Below are 14,462 nucleotides of genomic sequence, written 5' to 3'. Positions count from 1 at the left end.
TCTATCTATGTAAGGACAGAAACACGTGCTTGTTTGACTTATTTTGAGTCTTATCTAACATCTCATTTCAGTAAATATTCGCTTTAGTAAATATTTTGATGTCGTGTTTTAGTTTGATATCCAAAATCAATCAAGCTGTGTGTATTGATTTAATAATGAAATCGCATGCATTGTGCCAATATTGTCAAATGGATAACATCAGAACTGAAAGAGAAATCATTTCTGTGCCTCTTTAGAAGTATATACACAGATGTTTTCATCTGTTTTGTTTCAGCTGATAGACGGAGGAAAGGCAGCGAAGGCTGGAATATGTGTTGGAGATCTGGTGTTGTCCATCGATGGCATCCGTACCAACGGCATGAATCACCTGGAAGCTCAAAACAAAATCAAATCCTGCACAGTGAATCTCAACCTCAGCTTACAGAAGTAAGAACATTCATATACACCACTTTCATCATATTCCTCACACGATTCAATTATATCTATACAGCACTTTACATCACTTTAACAATGAGTCGAGTTCCATGTCTTTGTAAAAATAAAATCTGTTCTTTTCATACTGTATATATGGGATTTAAACTTTATGAATAATACATTGATTATATTGAGTCCCAGGGAATATCCCAGTAGAAGTGCTCGATAACACGAGCAAGAAGATCAAGCTGAAGTGAGAAAGGTTTTTATCAAGTAAATGTGAGCGTAAAGCTGCTAGTACTGTGAACAATCTGACTTAGAAATGTTCCCCTCACAAAATGACCAATTATTTATGCTGTTGTTGTTGAAAATGCCAGTTGCCTGATGTATATAGATTTGTTTTCTAATATATGATGGGTTATTTAATGGTCAGCATGATCGAGGTTTGTGTCTTTTAGAGCTGTGAGGGGTAAGTGCATGTTGAAATGAAGCTAACACTACAAGTGTTAGCCGGGCTGTTTTGATTCGTGTTTATACGATGTAATAAAAGAAAATGAAAAGAAAACTTTATTTTCTGAGTTGGGTGGATTTAAAGTCGTAGTACAGGGAACGTAGAAATCAGCTTGTTGCCAAATTAATTAAGTTGGATCAACTGTGTTTTTCTTTTTGTAAATACTCAGTCAATTTAGTTCACATAAACTGCTTGCCCTTAAGTTGAGTAAATGAGGAAAAGCTAGAAGGGAAATGAGTACTAAGGTGTTTTTGTTGTTGTGTATAATGCCAGTGTTGGTAATGCCAGGGATTGTTTTATGATTGTGATGATGGTGTTACACACACACACAGTAAAAACAGTGTGTCCACCGGTGAGAGAATAACACGTATGGGTCGGATCACTGAAAATTAAAGCATAAAGACACACACACACACACACACACACACACACACACACACACACACACACACACACACACACACACACAATTTATGAGGGACACACTCAAAAGCTCCGCCTTAAAATGCCACTGACCAATCCTGACTTAGCAACGGTTGCCATCTCATCGATATTCTGACGATTGTTTAATGCACTTTCTTAAAATTTGTCACACATATTCATTCTATTTTTGTCAGTTTATGAGCACACGGATGTTCTGTTTGTCAACAGTTAGCAATGGGGCGGAGCTTAGAGAAGGTCAGATGACTTCAACTCATGTTGTGTTTAAAGTGCAGAACAGTCTTGGTGTCAATATTGTGTGTGTGTGTGTGTGTGTTATATTTAGTGATGGTAAACTAATCAGCTTCTCTCAGTATTAATAGAACCAAACCAGCATCAGCACCATCTGAAACCAGCAGCCTGAACGATTACACTATGATATGTTGTAAACCCCACACACACACACGCACACACACATTCGTACGCATGCGCGCGTCTACACACACACACTGGATGTGTGTTCTTGTTTTTCTGTACCTCTGTCCTGAAGGGGGCAAAAGAGTTACTGTACCTTTAAACCTTTGTGCCATTAAACTGTATGTACACTTAACTTTAACATGCATGTGTGTGTGTGTGTGTGTGTGTGTGTGTGTGTGTATTGGCCTGTTTGGGTTAATGGAGGATGTTTGAGTTTTATTGGAGACGGATGGAGATGCCAAACAGAGCTTAGTTGTAGTTATGGCGGAAAGTTTTACAGGCTCTGTTTAATCTCCTTTAATCCATGAGAATCAACAGAAAGTCAAACACACACTCTATGTACTAATGTAAAGCACATGCTGTGGATCACCGTGTTCATTTTTGATGTTTGTGTCCTCATGTTACTCCTCTAAAGATCACGCTTATCATCATATGAACAAACGCTGACACCCTTGAGCATCACAGACCTCAAAATGATATCTTAATGAAAGTTTATATGCATGAAATCTCAATCTTTGTGTAAGACTGTTTTTCTTTGACTATAAACTGTGCTAAATCCTCTTCACAGATCTGTTTGCTCTTTATGAAAAGCTGTAATTTCCTCAATGGCTGTTGTGTGTTCCTGTTTGTTTTATTTACATCTTTATATGTGCATTTACAGTTCAGGATTGCCAAACACACCCACGCACACACTCACATTGATGCGGTTGGTGTGTAAATTGGTGTGCATTCAGGTTAAGGTCCCCACTAACATATAAAAACCAAGAGAGAGAGAGAGAGATGACATAAAACACAGAGCTACAGAACTATTTAGGGCCCCTCTGTACACAATTTCTCCATCAATCCTCCAGATTTGACTCTTCACATGATGATGGGTTGCTGGATTATTTAGGTTTGTCGGATGTGTTTTACTGATTGTGTAGACGCACGTGTGTGTGTGTGTGTGTGTGTGTGTGTGTTGATTTCACCCATCAGGTCTTTTAGTGGTTGCAGAAGCTCTCAGTAATGTCTCAGCTGATGTGTGAGAAGGTCAGTTTGCCCTCCCGTGAACGAGCTTCATACATGATTTATATGTCATGTGTTTTCTCTCTTACGACAGCTTTTAAAGCATTAAATTACTCCGTTACACCCCCACACCTACATCTCTAAACTCTCTCTCTCTCTCTCTCTCTCTCTCTCTGTGTGTGTGTGTGTGTGAATGAACCCACCATCTTTCGCACTCTCCTGCACTTTAACACAATCACTAAATGTGTTTAAAATGCCATTTTCCTTTAACATGAGACAGCCGGATCAAAATCAACATCTGGAGAAGAGATAAGAGCTTTGCCATAAAACGTCTGCGCTTAGATACAATTTAACATTACAATGTTGCAATACTGTATTGGATGAAGATCTAGAGCACAGAAGTGTTGTGTTGATGAAACAAACTGAAAATGTTTTTGGTCTATTAAAACGAAGATGATTTTATTAGAATGTGTGAACACAGACTTATCTGGTGTCTTGTTTGAGACATTGTTTTTCATTGGTCTTTCTTAGAGCTCTCTGTTTTTGTAGTTTATTTAGAAGAGACAGTTAAGTTGGTAAAGAGAACTCGTTGTATCACACAAACACATGGACAGATTTGAGTGTAATATAATAATGGAGGTAAATGGTTGAGTCACGCGTCAGCCTGAGGGTGAGAAGTGAGACGTCAGACGCTCGCTCTGAGACAGAATGAGATCTCTGGTGTTATAATGATGCTCCTGTGGGATACACAAGTCTAAAGCACTTATACAGCAATATAAAATGTGTTTGGCTCCATCCATCAATACAAAACACACACACATACAGTCCAATGCTTTAATAGTCTAATGATTTGAAATAGTTAAAAAATGACTCTCATTCTTTATATGTGATTAAATACTGTTATGACCATGAGGATTTATGCCATTATTGTCTCACTGCATGATAATTGTAGATCATTTTCTGTGTACATGTATGTGTGTGCGGGCGTGCGAGCGTGTGTGTGTGTGTGTGTGTGCAGACGAATGTGTGTGTGTGTGTGTGTGTGTGTGCATGCATGCGTGTTTGTGTAAATGTGTGTATGCAGATGAGCATGCATGCGTGTGTGTGCATGTATGTGTGTGCGGGCGTGCGAGCGTGTGTGTGTGTGTGTGTGTGTGTGTGTATGTGCGTGTGTGTGCAGACGAATGTGTGTGTGTGTGTGTGTGTGTGCATGCATGCGTGTTTGTGTAAATGTGTGTATGCAGATGAGCATGCATGCGTGTGTGTGTGTGTATGTGTGTGCGGGCGTGCGAGTGTGTGTGTGTGTGTGTGTGTGTGTATGTGCGTGTGTGTGCAGACGAATGTGTGTGTGTGTGTGTGTGTGCATGCATGCATGTTTGTGTAAATGTGTGTATGCAGATGAGCATGCATGCGTGTGTGTGCATGTATGTGTGTGCGGGCGTGCGAGCGTGTGTGTGTGTGTGTGTGTGTGTGTGTGTGTGTGCATGCATGCGTGTTTGTGTAAATGTGTGTATGCAGATGAGCATGCATGCGTGTGTGTGCATGTATGTGTGTGCGGGCGTGCGAGCGTGTGTGTGTGTGTGTGTGTGTGTGTGTATGTGCATGTGTGTGCAGACGAATGTGTGTGTGTGTGTGTGTGTGTGTGCATGCATGCGTGTTTGTGTAAATGTGTGTATGCAGATGAGCATGCATGTGTGTGTGTGTGTGTGTGTGTGTGTGTGTGTGTGTGTGTGTGTGTGTGTGAACATGCATGCGTGTGTGGGCATGTGTATGTGTGAGTGCGTGTGTGTGTGTGTGCAGACAAGTATGTGTTTGTGCGTGTGTGTGTGCGTGTTTATTTGATTGATTTCTTAATGCAATGATGCACAAGCTTATGATATACTGTTCTCTTTTGGTCTTGTATATTATTATTATTCGAAAATGTAACTAATGGACAGACATAACATAGTTCTAGAAGGTTTTGTAATAAGTTTAGATGGAAACAGATACTACACACACACACAGAGCTACAGTATAACATACTGTTTCTCTTCACATCATGCTACAATATCAAATATGATCTGATTTCTTCAACAGATTTTACAATTACAAACCACAGCCACACATGCGATTTATGATATTGTTTTCCAACAGGGCATCAAACCTTCCCAAACCTGATGCGGCACCTAAGGTATGATATTTAACACGCACACACGCATGCACCCACACCTCTCTGAGACAGACACATCTGCATGTTTGTCATTCATGTTCATCTGCTGTAGAGTGTGTGTTGCGTACTGTCTCGTTGTGCAGCTTTATATTTGGACTGTATTGCTTTCTGGACATTTTTTATTGCCCACTGCTTTCTTTCCTTTAGATTTCTTGTTTGTTGATGTCCTGTTTGTGTTTGAGTCCTGCATGTGCTTTTCGTCCATATCCAGGATGATTCTGTGGAAATCATCAATCCTGTTCCCATGACAACCTTCATTCCATGTTCCTCTGACATCACAAACTCCACCCCCATCACTCCATCCACCTATAAGAGCGTTCAGCTGTTGGGAGGGGAGGGGTCATCGGGCACAGCCTCCATTCGATCCGCCGCATCCGCTTTTGCATCCGCCATATCAGCTCAAATCCCTAATCCACCGGCTCCACCCAGTCTCGCTGACGTCACAGCCGCCTCACCCAATCACCTGCCGGCAGTGCCCCGCCCTTCGGTCTATAACACGCCCATCGATCTGTACTCCAGTGAGAACGCCTGTGAGGTGGCCATTGGTCAGAGGCGGGGCCTGCTGGAGAGTCAGGGTGAGAGCTTACAGCTGAATGGGTAAGAGTTGAACTGACACATAGATGCTCCGCCCACCTCACAAACCTCAGCGGTTCTGGATTTCTCTGATCTTCTGTTTTAAATGCGATTGAAACCACACTGACCGACCTTTTTAGAAGCGTTTCATTGCTTAATCTCAGAGTTTAAAAACCACAAAGTGATTCTGTTTGAAATGTCATTATTGCTTCCAGAAGTGTAGATGAAATCCAGACTGTTGTGTTGACATGTTCATTTACACGATGTACCTCCATCTCTCAGCATGTTGTGGTCCAGACATCCAAAAAAAGCAGTGGATTATCCTGCTTATACCGTGGTATATTATTGGCCAAGTAAAAGCTGTTAGTGATGTTTACAGTGACAGGTGAAAATCACAGTTATTTTCAAACATTGATGAAACGGATTGGAACTTCCTGTGCATTAAACAGTTTTAACGCTTACCTTCCAGCCAATCAGAATCAAGTATTCAAACAGACCGTGGGATAAGTTTTATTATAGTCAAATATAGTGATCACGTGTTAATATGGCAGATTGATTGCTTGAAATAGTTTTATTTTAAATACCATGGTTAACATGTGGTTAATGTAGAAAACGAATGAAAACATTTTTAAATTAAGACTACCAGGGTATAACTATAGTAACCCTTATAGTGGGTGTGCGTTGACGTCACTTTCCCACAATTTCTTAGGGCACTTGAGAGGGAAAAGACGCAGCAAAATGAGTGCATTCAATAGGAGAAACCGGGACTAAAACACGCAAATATTTACTGAAATTAAAAGCAGTTGGACTCGGCGATGATCCTTACAAAGGAACCAGGTGTTCTTGGATGCTGATATGTTGCGTGGAATTGCGTTTCCTGATATTGTAAGCAGACACATCAGAGTGTTTTGCCACTCGAGGGAACGTGTTTTTTGCGTGCATACCCTCTATGAAAACAGTTTATGTTCATAAGACAATTCATTTTGCACAAACAGTGGATACATTTCGTTGCACTGTACTTGTATGTGTGTAATGACAATAAATTGAATCCAATCCAATGAGAAAACATACAATAAAGGGAAAGGAACTGATATTAAAGAGAAAAATTATGGAAGAAGTGGTATTGTTGCAGATTTCCCAAGAAGAAATAAATGACGGTGTTTGTGTGTTTGTTACGTGTTTCAGGGTTTGAGGTTGTGTGTGCTATTCATCACATGATGTACATTTAGAAGCACGTCTCACTGATTCTGATGTGTGTGTATATTTAGACATATGTAATAGTATCTGGTTGTGTGTGTCTAAGGGTTCTCCTTTGTATGTTGTCCCAGTGGAAGCTCAGTTATATCCCCCCCACCCATAACCCGGGTTTCATATTTTACTGGTTGTTTTAAAGTGTTGATTGACATTACAGGCAGAACACTGCTGTGTTATTCACACACACACGGATATGATTGTGTGTTGTGTAGGTTGTCAGACTCTGGCACATGTTCTAGTTAAATCACTCTATAAAGCCGTTGTGTTTCTCATTAATTGTTGTGTATAGATGTTTGTTTCTGGAACAGAGTGGACTCAGTGTGCACAGTCGACACATTTGCAGTGTGGGTGACATATCATAGTTTCCTAAATGTGACGCATAGCCTACAACCCTTTGAAATGAATATGTTTATCAGCACATATGCAGTATGCTAGTGTGTGTGTGTGGGGACCTACACCTGAATACACACTAACTCATGGGGACTCCATTGGCAAAAAATATATAAATCGTACAGGATGATATTTTTTTTCAATCTAAATGCTAGCAGATTCTATGATCATTAGGTCTGCGGGATAAAATAAAGCAATAACCCCCTAGAAGCAGTGGGTTACAGTGCATTTTATTACAGCTCCAGTCATTAAAGCCCCTCAGCTGTTATAAAATACACTTGTTGTAACCCACTGCTTATAAAAGGGTTATTCCATATGCGTAGCATTATATAAAATGATAAATAAAGTAAATAAAATGATATTTAGGCTATATTATAAATCGGGGGCTTAGAGCTCGGCTCAGCTGACCGTTTTATAATATACAGTTTGTGAAGTATAGAAATCATTACACCTATGGACTGTCCCCACGGAGATAATAAACCAGACGTGTGTCTTTGAGATCAGACTGATGCTTAACAGATCCCTCATTCAACTTAATGCCGTCAAAAAAAAAAAAAAAAAACTGAGGGAAAGTGGAATAAGTGATGAAAACCAAATGCTGATGTTGATATTATCTGTTGTATGAATGTCATTATTCTCAGCCAGATTTACGTAAAAAGAACACAAATCATCTCCAGCTCTGATTCTGTGCTGTTACCAGCCAATATAATATTGAGATAACCGTGTTCCTGTATAATGTGATGGCATGTTTGTGTCATCCTCATATTGTTGGTAATGTGTGTGTGCTTTATAGATTAGCTTTATGTTGTTATCAAGATATTTGAATTGTTTGTGTTGGTCTTTCTCATCCGTGTTGAGATGATTTGTGTGTGTGTTTGTGGAGCTTCTTATTTTTAATGTGTGTTTTTAATCTTTACGCTTTTCAGCAGGTGAATCCGGCCACAAAGTCAGTACCACATTACTTCATTCAGATCTTTTCATTGTGTGTGTGTGTGTGTGTGTTTTTGCTTTGTGTTGTGCTTTGAAGTGCGTTATATTTGCTTAGAATGTTCATAATCTTATTTTTATTAAATTAAACAAATTTAGGATTGTTAAGAAGCATTTCAGGAACTTTTAACTTCAGAATCAAAAGAAACAAAGACTCATATTTGAAGCACTATTAAGATTATGACATTATCTGCAAAAAAAATCAATTGTCTTATGCATATTCAGTTCTTATTACTGTAATGGAAAATATATACGTTTTTGCTATAATACAGTCTACCATTTTGATTTACAGCAATAAGAATAACCAATGAGAATAAATAAGCTTTGGTTAGTGCAGTAGAACTCTGGGTTTGTGGTGAATTGAGTCTTATTTCAGTGCATGAGTTGTTTAGTGTGTTTTATGAGTTTTGTGCTTTTCTGTAGATACACTGCAGTTTGTGATCATTTATTGATAGATTATGAATGTGTTGTGTGTCAGTGTAGAGTGTCACAAAGAGATCAGACTGATGTTGTTCAGACGTTGAGCTCTGTTGTGTTATAGTCTTCATAGACATCAACACCATCTAGTGGTCAAATACAGTACGTCATCGTGTATGTGTTCATTAAACACTACAGCTCCAGAAAGTGTGTTGAGGACGAGCATTTAAACCAAAACTTTTAACGTTTGATTATTATTTGTTGTGTTTTAAACAATACATGAATAATATTTGATTAAACTGCTTATGGAATGTTAGCAGAACACCAAGGTTATGTTCCTGTTCATTGATCAAATTGTCATGATTCTCGAGTGGTGAGACAAGGACAGAGGACCCAGGTGCAAACAGCGGTTAAGGGGTTAACATATATTTAATAAATAATAAAACAAAGACCCACGTGGGGGTAACATAACAAAACATTGGAATATTATGACAAGACAGAACTGGACTAAAACTAACTATACATAAACAAGACTTGAATAAACTCTTGACAATAACTAAACTAACACAACACAGGAACTCACCACACAAACCACAATGAACCAGCACAAGACAGAAGACACAAGGGCATTAAATAAGGGAGCAAATCAAGAGGGAAACAGGTGTAGGCATTAATCAATAACGAGGTAACAAGAGGATGGGAACAATGACGAGACCGGAGAGAGTATGGAAGGCCATAAGAACAATAATTGTCTCTCTCCACATTTAACATGAGGTTCTGTCATGATCCTGCTACTAAACCAAGAGAAACATGACATGATGCAGCAGAATCATGACACAAATATTGACCTAAAATTAACTCAAGGAAATGTTGAAATGTTGACTCAGAAATAACCTGAAATAAGTTTATTTTGGGGGAAATTATAATAATAAACAAAAACTAAAATAAATAAAAGATAAAAATGTATTCATCGTACATAGCTGTAACACTCCCGTCCGTTTCCCTGCCGGTTTTTCCCCATGGACTTATATTCACTATCCCGCACCTGTCCGTCATTTGTGATCACGCTGTTCCCGCACCTGCCAGCCATCATTGTTCGTTATCAAAGACTATTTATACTCTGTGTTTCCGTTTTTCCCATTGTCAGTTATTGATTGTCTTGCGTTTTGTGTACCAGTCTGTGTTAGTGATTAAAAGTTTCCCGTTTTTTGTATGCCTGCATTCTCGTCTGTCTCGATCCGGCACGACACCGTGACAGAATAACTGACCCAGTATGGATTACATCTACGTCTCTCCAGTGGACCAGCTCGTGGGTCTTCTTCAAGACGGACGGCCACTGGAGAGGTATGTGGAGGAGTTTGTTGAGGTGTGTTACCGGGTGGGTTGGGACAATCCCACACTTAACCGTGTGTTTTTGACCGGTCTGGACGACGACCTGCTCGCCGCCGTTCTGCTCCCGTACGCGGACGACCTTCCCCTGGAGGAGTTGATCAATCAGGTTCTCCCGGGGGAGGAATCCGTGGACCGCGTTGGGGAGCTGGACGGTGGCTTGAGCGGTTCGCGTCCGGTACCGGTCATCCGCGTGGGGGTTGTTCTGACTCACTCCGGGACCGCGCCTCACTCCTCCACGAAGTCCCGTCGGCGCCATCCACGTCGGCGGGCACTACAGCGCAAGCAGCGCGAGTGCGCTCCTGAGATTCCGCAGCAGCGGAATATGGAAGGCCGTGAGGGTCAAAATCCCCGGCCTTCCCAGGCACACCTACCGGTCCTGATCGCACCAGAGGCACTCCGGGAGTTGGATTCCCTCTGGTGTTCCGAGCCAGCGCCCCGATGCACCCCCGTGCCAGCGCCCCGATGCACCCCCGTGCCAGCGCCCCGATGCACCCCCGTGCCAGCGCCCCGATGCACCCCCGTGCCAGCGCCCCGATGCACCCCCGTGCCAGCGCCCCGAAGCACCCCCGTGCCAGCGCCCCGAAGCACTCCCGTGCCAGCGCCCCGAAGCACTCCCGTGCCAGCGCCCCGAAGCACTCCCGTGCCAGCGCCCCGAAGCACTCCCGTGCCAGCGCCCCGAAGCACTCCCGTGCCAGCGCCCCGAAGCACTCCCGTGCCAGCGCCCCGAAGCACTCCCGTGCCAGCGCCCCGAAGCACTCCCGTGTCAGCGCCCCGATGCACTCCCGTGCAGGCGCCCGAGCCTCACCAGGCCTCCGTACCCCTGCCCGAGCCTCACCAGGCCTCCGAACCCGTGCCCGAGCCTCACCAGGCCTCCGAACCCGTGCCCGAGCCTCAACAGGCCTCCGAACCCGTGCCCGAGCCTCAACAGGCCTCCGAACCCGTGCCCGAGCCTCACCAGGCCTCCGAACCCGTGCCCGAGCCTCACCAGGCCTCCGTACCCGTGCCCGAGCCTCACCAGGCCTCCGTACCCGTGCCCGAGCCTCACCAGGCCTCCGTACCCGTGCCCGAGCCTCACCAGGCCTCCGTACCCGTGCCCGAGCCTCACCAGGCCTCCGTACCCGTGCCCGAGCCTCACCAGGCCTCCGTACCCGTGCCCGAGCCTCACCAGGCCTCCGTACCCGTGCCCGAGCCTCACCAGGCCTCCGTACCCGTGCCCGAGCCTCACCAGGCCTCCGTACCCGTGCCCGAGCCTCACCAGGCCTCCGTACCCGTGCCCGAGCCTCACCAGGCCTCCGTACCCGTGCCCGAGCCTCACCAGGCCTCCGTACCCGTGCCCGAGCCTCACCAGGCCTCCGTACCCGTGCCCGAGCCTCACCAGGCCTCCGTACCCGTGCCCGAGCCTCACCAGGCCTCCGTACCCGTGCCCGAGCCTCACCAGGCCTCCGTACCCGTGCCCGAGCCTCACCAGGCCTCCGTACCCGTGCCCGAGCCTCACCAGGCCTCCGTACCCGTGCCCGAGCCTCACCAGGCCTCCGAACCCGTGCCCGAGCCCTCTCCAGAGCCCAAGGAACCCCAGGGGCCAACCCAAATGTTTTTTGGGGGGGTGCACATTGCCTATCCGGGGAGCCCGGCACCCACCAGTCGTTCCATGGCCCCGGATAGCCCCGAGTCCAAGCCGCCGGACCCTCAGCCCGAGCCTCCGGACCCTCAGCCCGAGCCCAAGCCTCCGGACCCCCAGCCCGAACCCAAGCCTCCGGACCCTCAGCCCGAGCCCAAGCCTCCGGACCCTCAGCCCGAGCCCAAGCCTCCGGACCCTCAGCCCGAGCCCAAGCCTCCGGACCCTCAGCCCGAGCCCAAGCCTCCGGACCCTCAGCCCGAGCCCAAGCCTCCGGACCCTCAGCCCGAGCCCAAGCCTCCGGACCCTCAGCCCGAGCCCAAGCCTCCGGACCCACAGCCCGAGCCCAAGCCTCCTGACCCCAAGCCAGGGGGAAGCCAGCTGAGAGACTCCCTGTCCCGTACTAGTCTGTATGTCCCGCACGAGTCTCTCAGCTGCCCACCCCCCCTCCCTGGTGTTTCGTTGGCGCGAGGACGCGCCTTTGGGGAGGGGGGTGTACTGTAACACTCCCGTCCGTTTCCCTGCCGGTTTTTCCCCATGGACTTATATTCACTATCCCGCACCTGTCCGTCATTTGTGATCACGCTGTTCCCGCACCTGCCAGCCATCATTGTTCGTTATCAAAGACTATTTATACTCTGTGTTTCCGTTTTTCCCATTGTCAGTTATTGATTGTCTTGCGTTTTGTGTACCAGTCTGTGTTAGTGATTAAAAGTTTCCCGTTTTTTGTATGCCTGCATTCTCGTCTGTCTCGATCCGGCACGACACCGTGACAATAGCAACATTAAAAATAAGCAAATTAATAAAAAAATAACAAAAGCAAATACCAACATTGCTAGAACTTTAACTATAATAAAAGCTCATTTTAAATATTTATAAAACTAAGTCAAAACTATCATAACTCTGCAGAACAGTAGTGTCATAAATAGTGTTCGCTATAATGCACTTACATTCCTACGGATTTAAATGAAAAACAATCGTGTTAACATGAAACATGTTTGTAAGAAAATATGCAAGATGATGATAAATACATCCAAGACACCATTATATAACTGCAATGTTTCCTTCTCTTAGTGGACCCCCAGCTGTGTTTAAGTGAGTACAGAATCTGTGACGTTAGATCTGAAATTCTCAACGCATCTACACATTTCTCATGTTTTCATTGATTTTCTTTCCTTCCGTCTTTTAGAAAACCATCAGTTAACAGGTAAAGGGTGAATCACTCTATTTGTAGTGGTGTATTCCTGCGTCTGCAGTACAAAACAAACATAGCAATACAAAATGAATGCCATATAATGTACAATATGGATAAAAGTGTGTCTTATTGACCAAACTTTGTAATTCACAATTTCTCCAACATTTACATTACGTAGAGTCAAATGTGACATCGGTAAATGATGTGAATATGTTTGCATTGAAAGCTTCATAAAGTGTAAGTTGTTGTAGGTCAGGATTCAAAATCATCACTTGGTTTGATGTTATACGTGGTCCTGTTTAATCTCTTTATGATCTGATGAAGGTTGAAGACTTCTGAAACACATCATAATGAGTCACAAATGGATCGTTTGTGTGTGTTTGTGTAGACTTCCTCGCAAGCCCATCAGGGAGACGGACATCGAGTTTTATCATGTTCCAACTCATGGTGATTCCAGCAGAAAACGCATCATGGAGGACACAGAGGACTGGCGTCCTCGAACCGGAACGTCCCAGTCACGATCGTTTAGGATCCTGGCACAGATAACCGGCACTGAATCTGAGCTCGGTGAGAAACTTCACTTCCGTTCAGTGCATCACATGCTGTGCTCATAGTCAAAATGCCTCAGAACGTGAATTCTCCTGAATGTGTGACGTTTCATATATTAGTATTCTGAGTTTTATTACACTTGTTCAGTGCATGAAAAGTGTTTATTTATTTCTTGTTCACAGATGGGCCACTTGAGACCGAATCTACAAAAACAACAAAGTGAGTTTCTCTGCTCTTTGTCTCTTATGATGTGTGTGTGTTCTCTTATGCGCTGCTCCTTGTGTTGTTGAATGGTGTTTGTGTGGTTTTAGTGTTCCATGGTTATTTTGTGTGTTTTTTATAAATCCACATTAAGTTTGTTTGTGCAGAAGGTGGTCTCTCTCACACTGAATGGTTTGTTGTGTGTAAAAATCTGTTTGGAAGTGATATGCATTGTGAAAAGTGCTTGTATTTTGCATGTTAGTGAGCTGATAGCATGGTCCACTAAATATATGGTAAATGTCCTAAAGTGAATACATCAAAACTTTATTTTTATGAGTGAATGCAGCAAAATCACAAAAATGGCGTCGTAAACACGCCTACAGACTTTGAGAATGAGCCGCTCCAGTTTGGGATCTCTGATGGTGTCTATCTATGTTTGGTATCTATGTAAAGCTTAGAATTTCAGCTTTCAGGTTCATCTGCTTTACACAACGTTATTACATCTGTAAGCCCATAGAGAGCATTAAAAACAATCCTGTTCTATCTAGCGATTCTGATGAACAACTTAAAAATTGCCCATGGCATGTTCTGGCTGGTTTGTGTAGATTTGCTGTGTGTTCAGTCACATGAGATTGTGTCGTTGTTTAGATGTTGTGTTGTTGGGCTGTATAGAAAGAGAAGGACGCCATTATGCTTTCAGATGAAGTTTTAGCAGCAGACAGTGTAATGCTTTCATTCTCTTCTCCTCTGTTTCTCTCTCTTTCTCTTTTCCTGTTTTTGGTGAACAGGGTAATGAAGATTAAGGTCGGACCGAAATATCATGAACTCAGAGACTGGGCACCACGGCATTTCT

General features: G+C 43.9%; 1 protein-coding gene across 1 annotated transcript; it reads left to right on the top strand.

The window, feature by feature from the left end:
* Positions 1 to 274: 274 nt before the first annotated feature.
* Positions 275 to 14,458, top strand: LOC306890967 (PDZ and LIM domain protein 5-like; the record flags this gene model as incomplete). Its single annotated transcript, XM_079488394.1, has 8 exons — positions 275 to 426; positions 4,961 to 4,997; positions 8,180 to 8,199; positions 12,739 to 12,759; positions 12,854 to 12,871; positions 13,248 to 13,426; positions 13,591 to 13,627; positions 14,398 to 14,458. Coding segments are annotated over 8 exons (525 nt in total), but the record flags the coding sequence as incomplete, so codon positions are not given.
* Positions 14,459 to 14,462: the final 4 nt, after the last annotated feature.

Source organism: Barbatula barbatula (genome assembly GCF_947034865.1).
Source record: "Barbatula barbatula genome assembly, contig: scaffold_186, whole genome shotgun sequence".
NCBI classification, from domain to species: Eukaryota; Metazoa; Chordata; class Actinopteri; order Cypriniformes; family Nemacheilidae; genus Barbatula; species Barbatula barbatula.
Note: the sequence above shows the minus strand (reverse complement) of the source record. Positions and strands in the feature narration are given on the sequence as shown.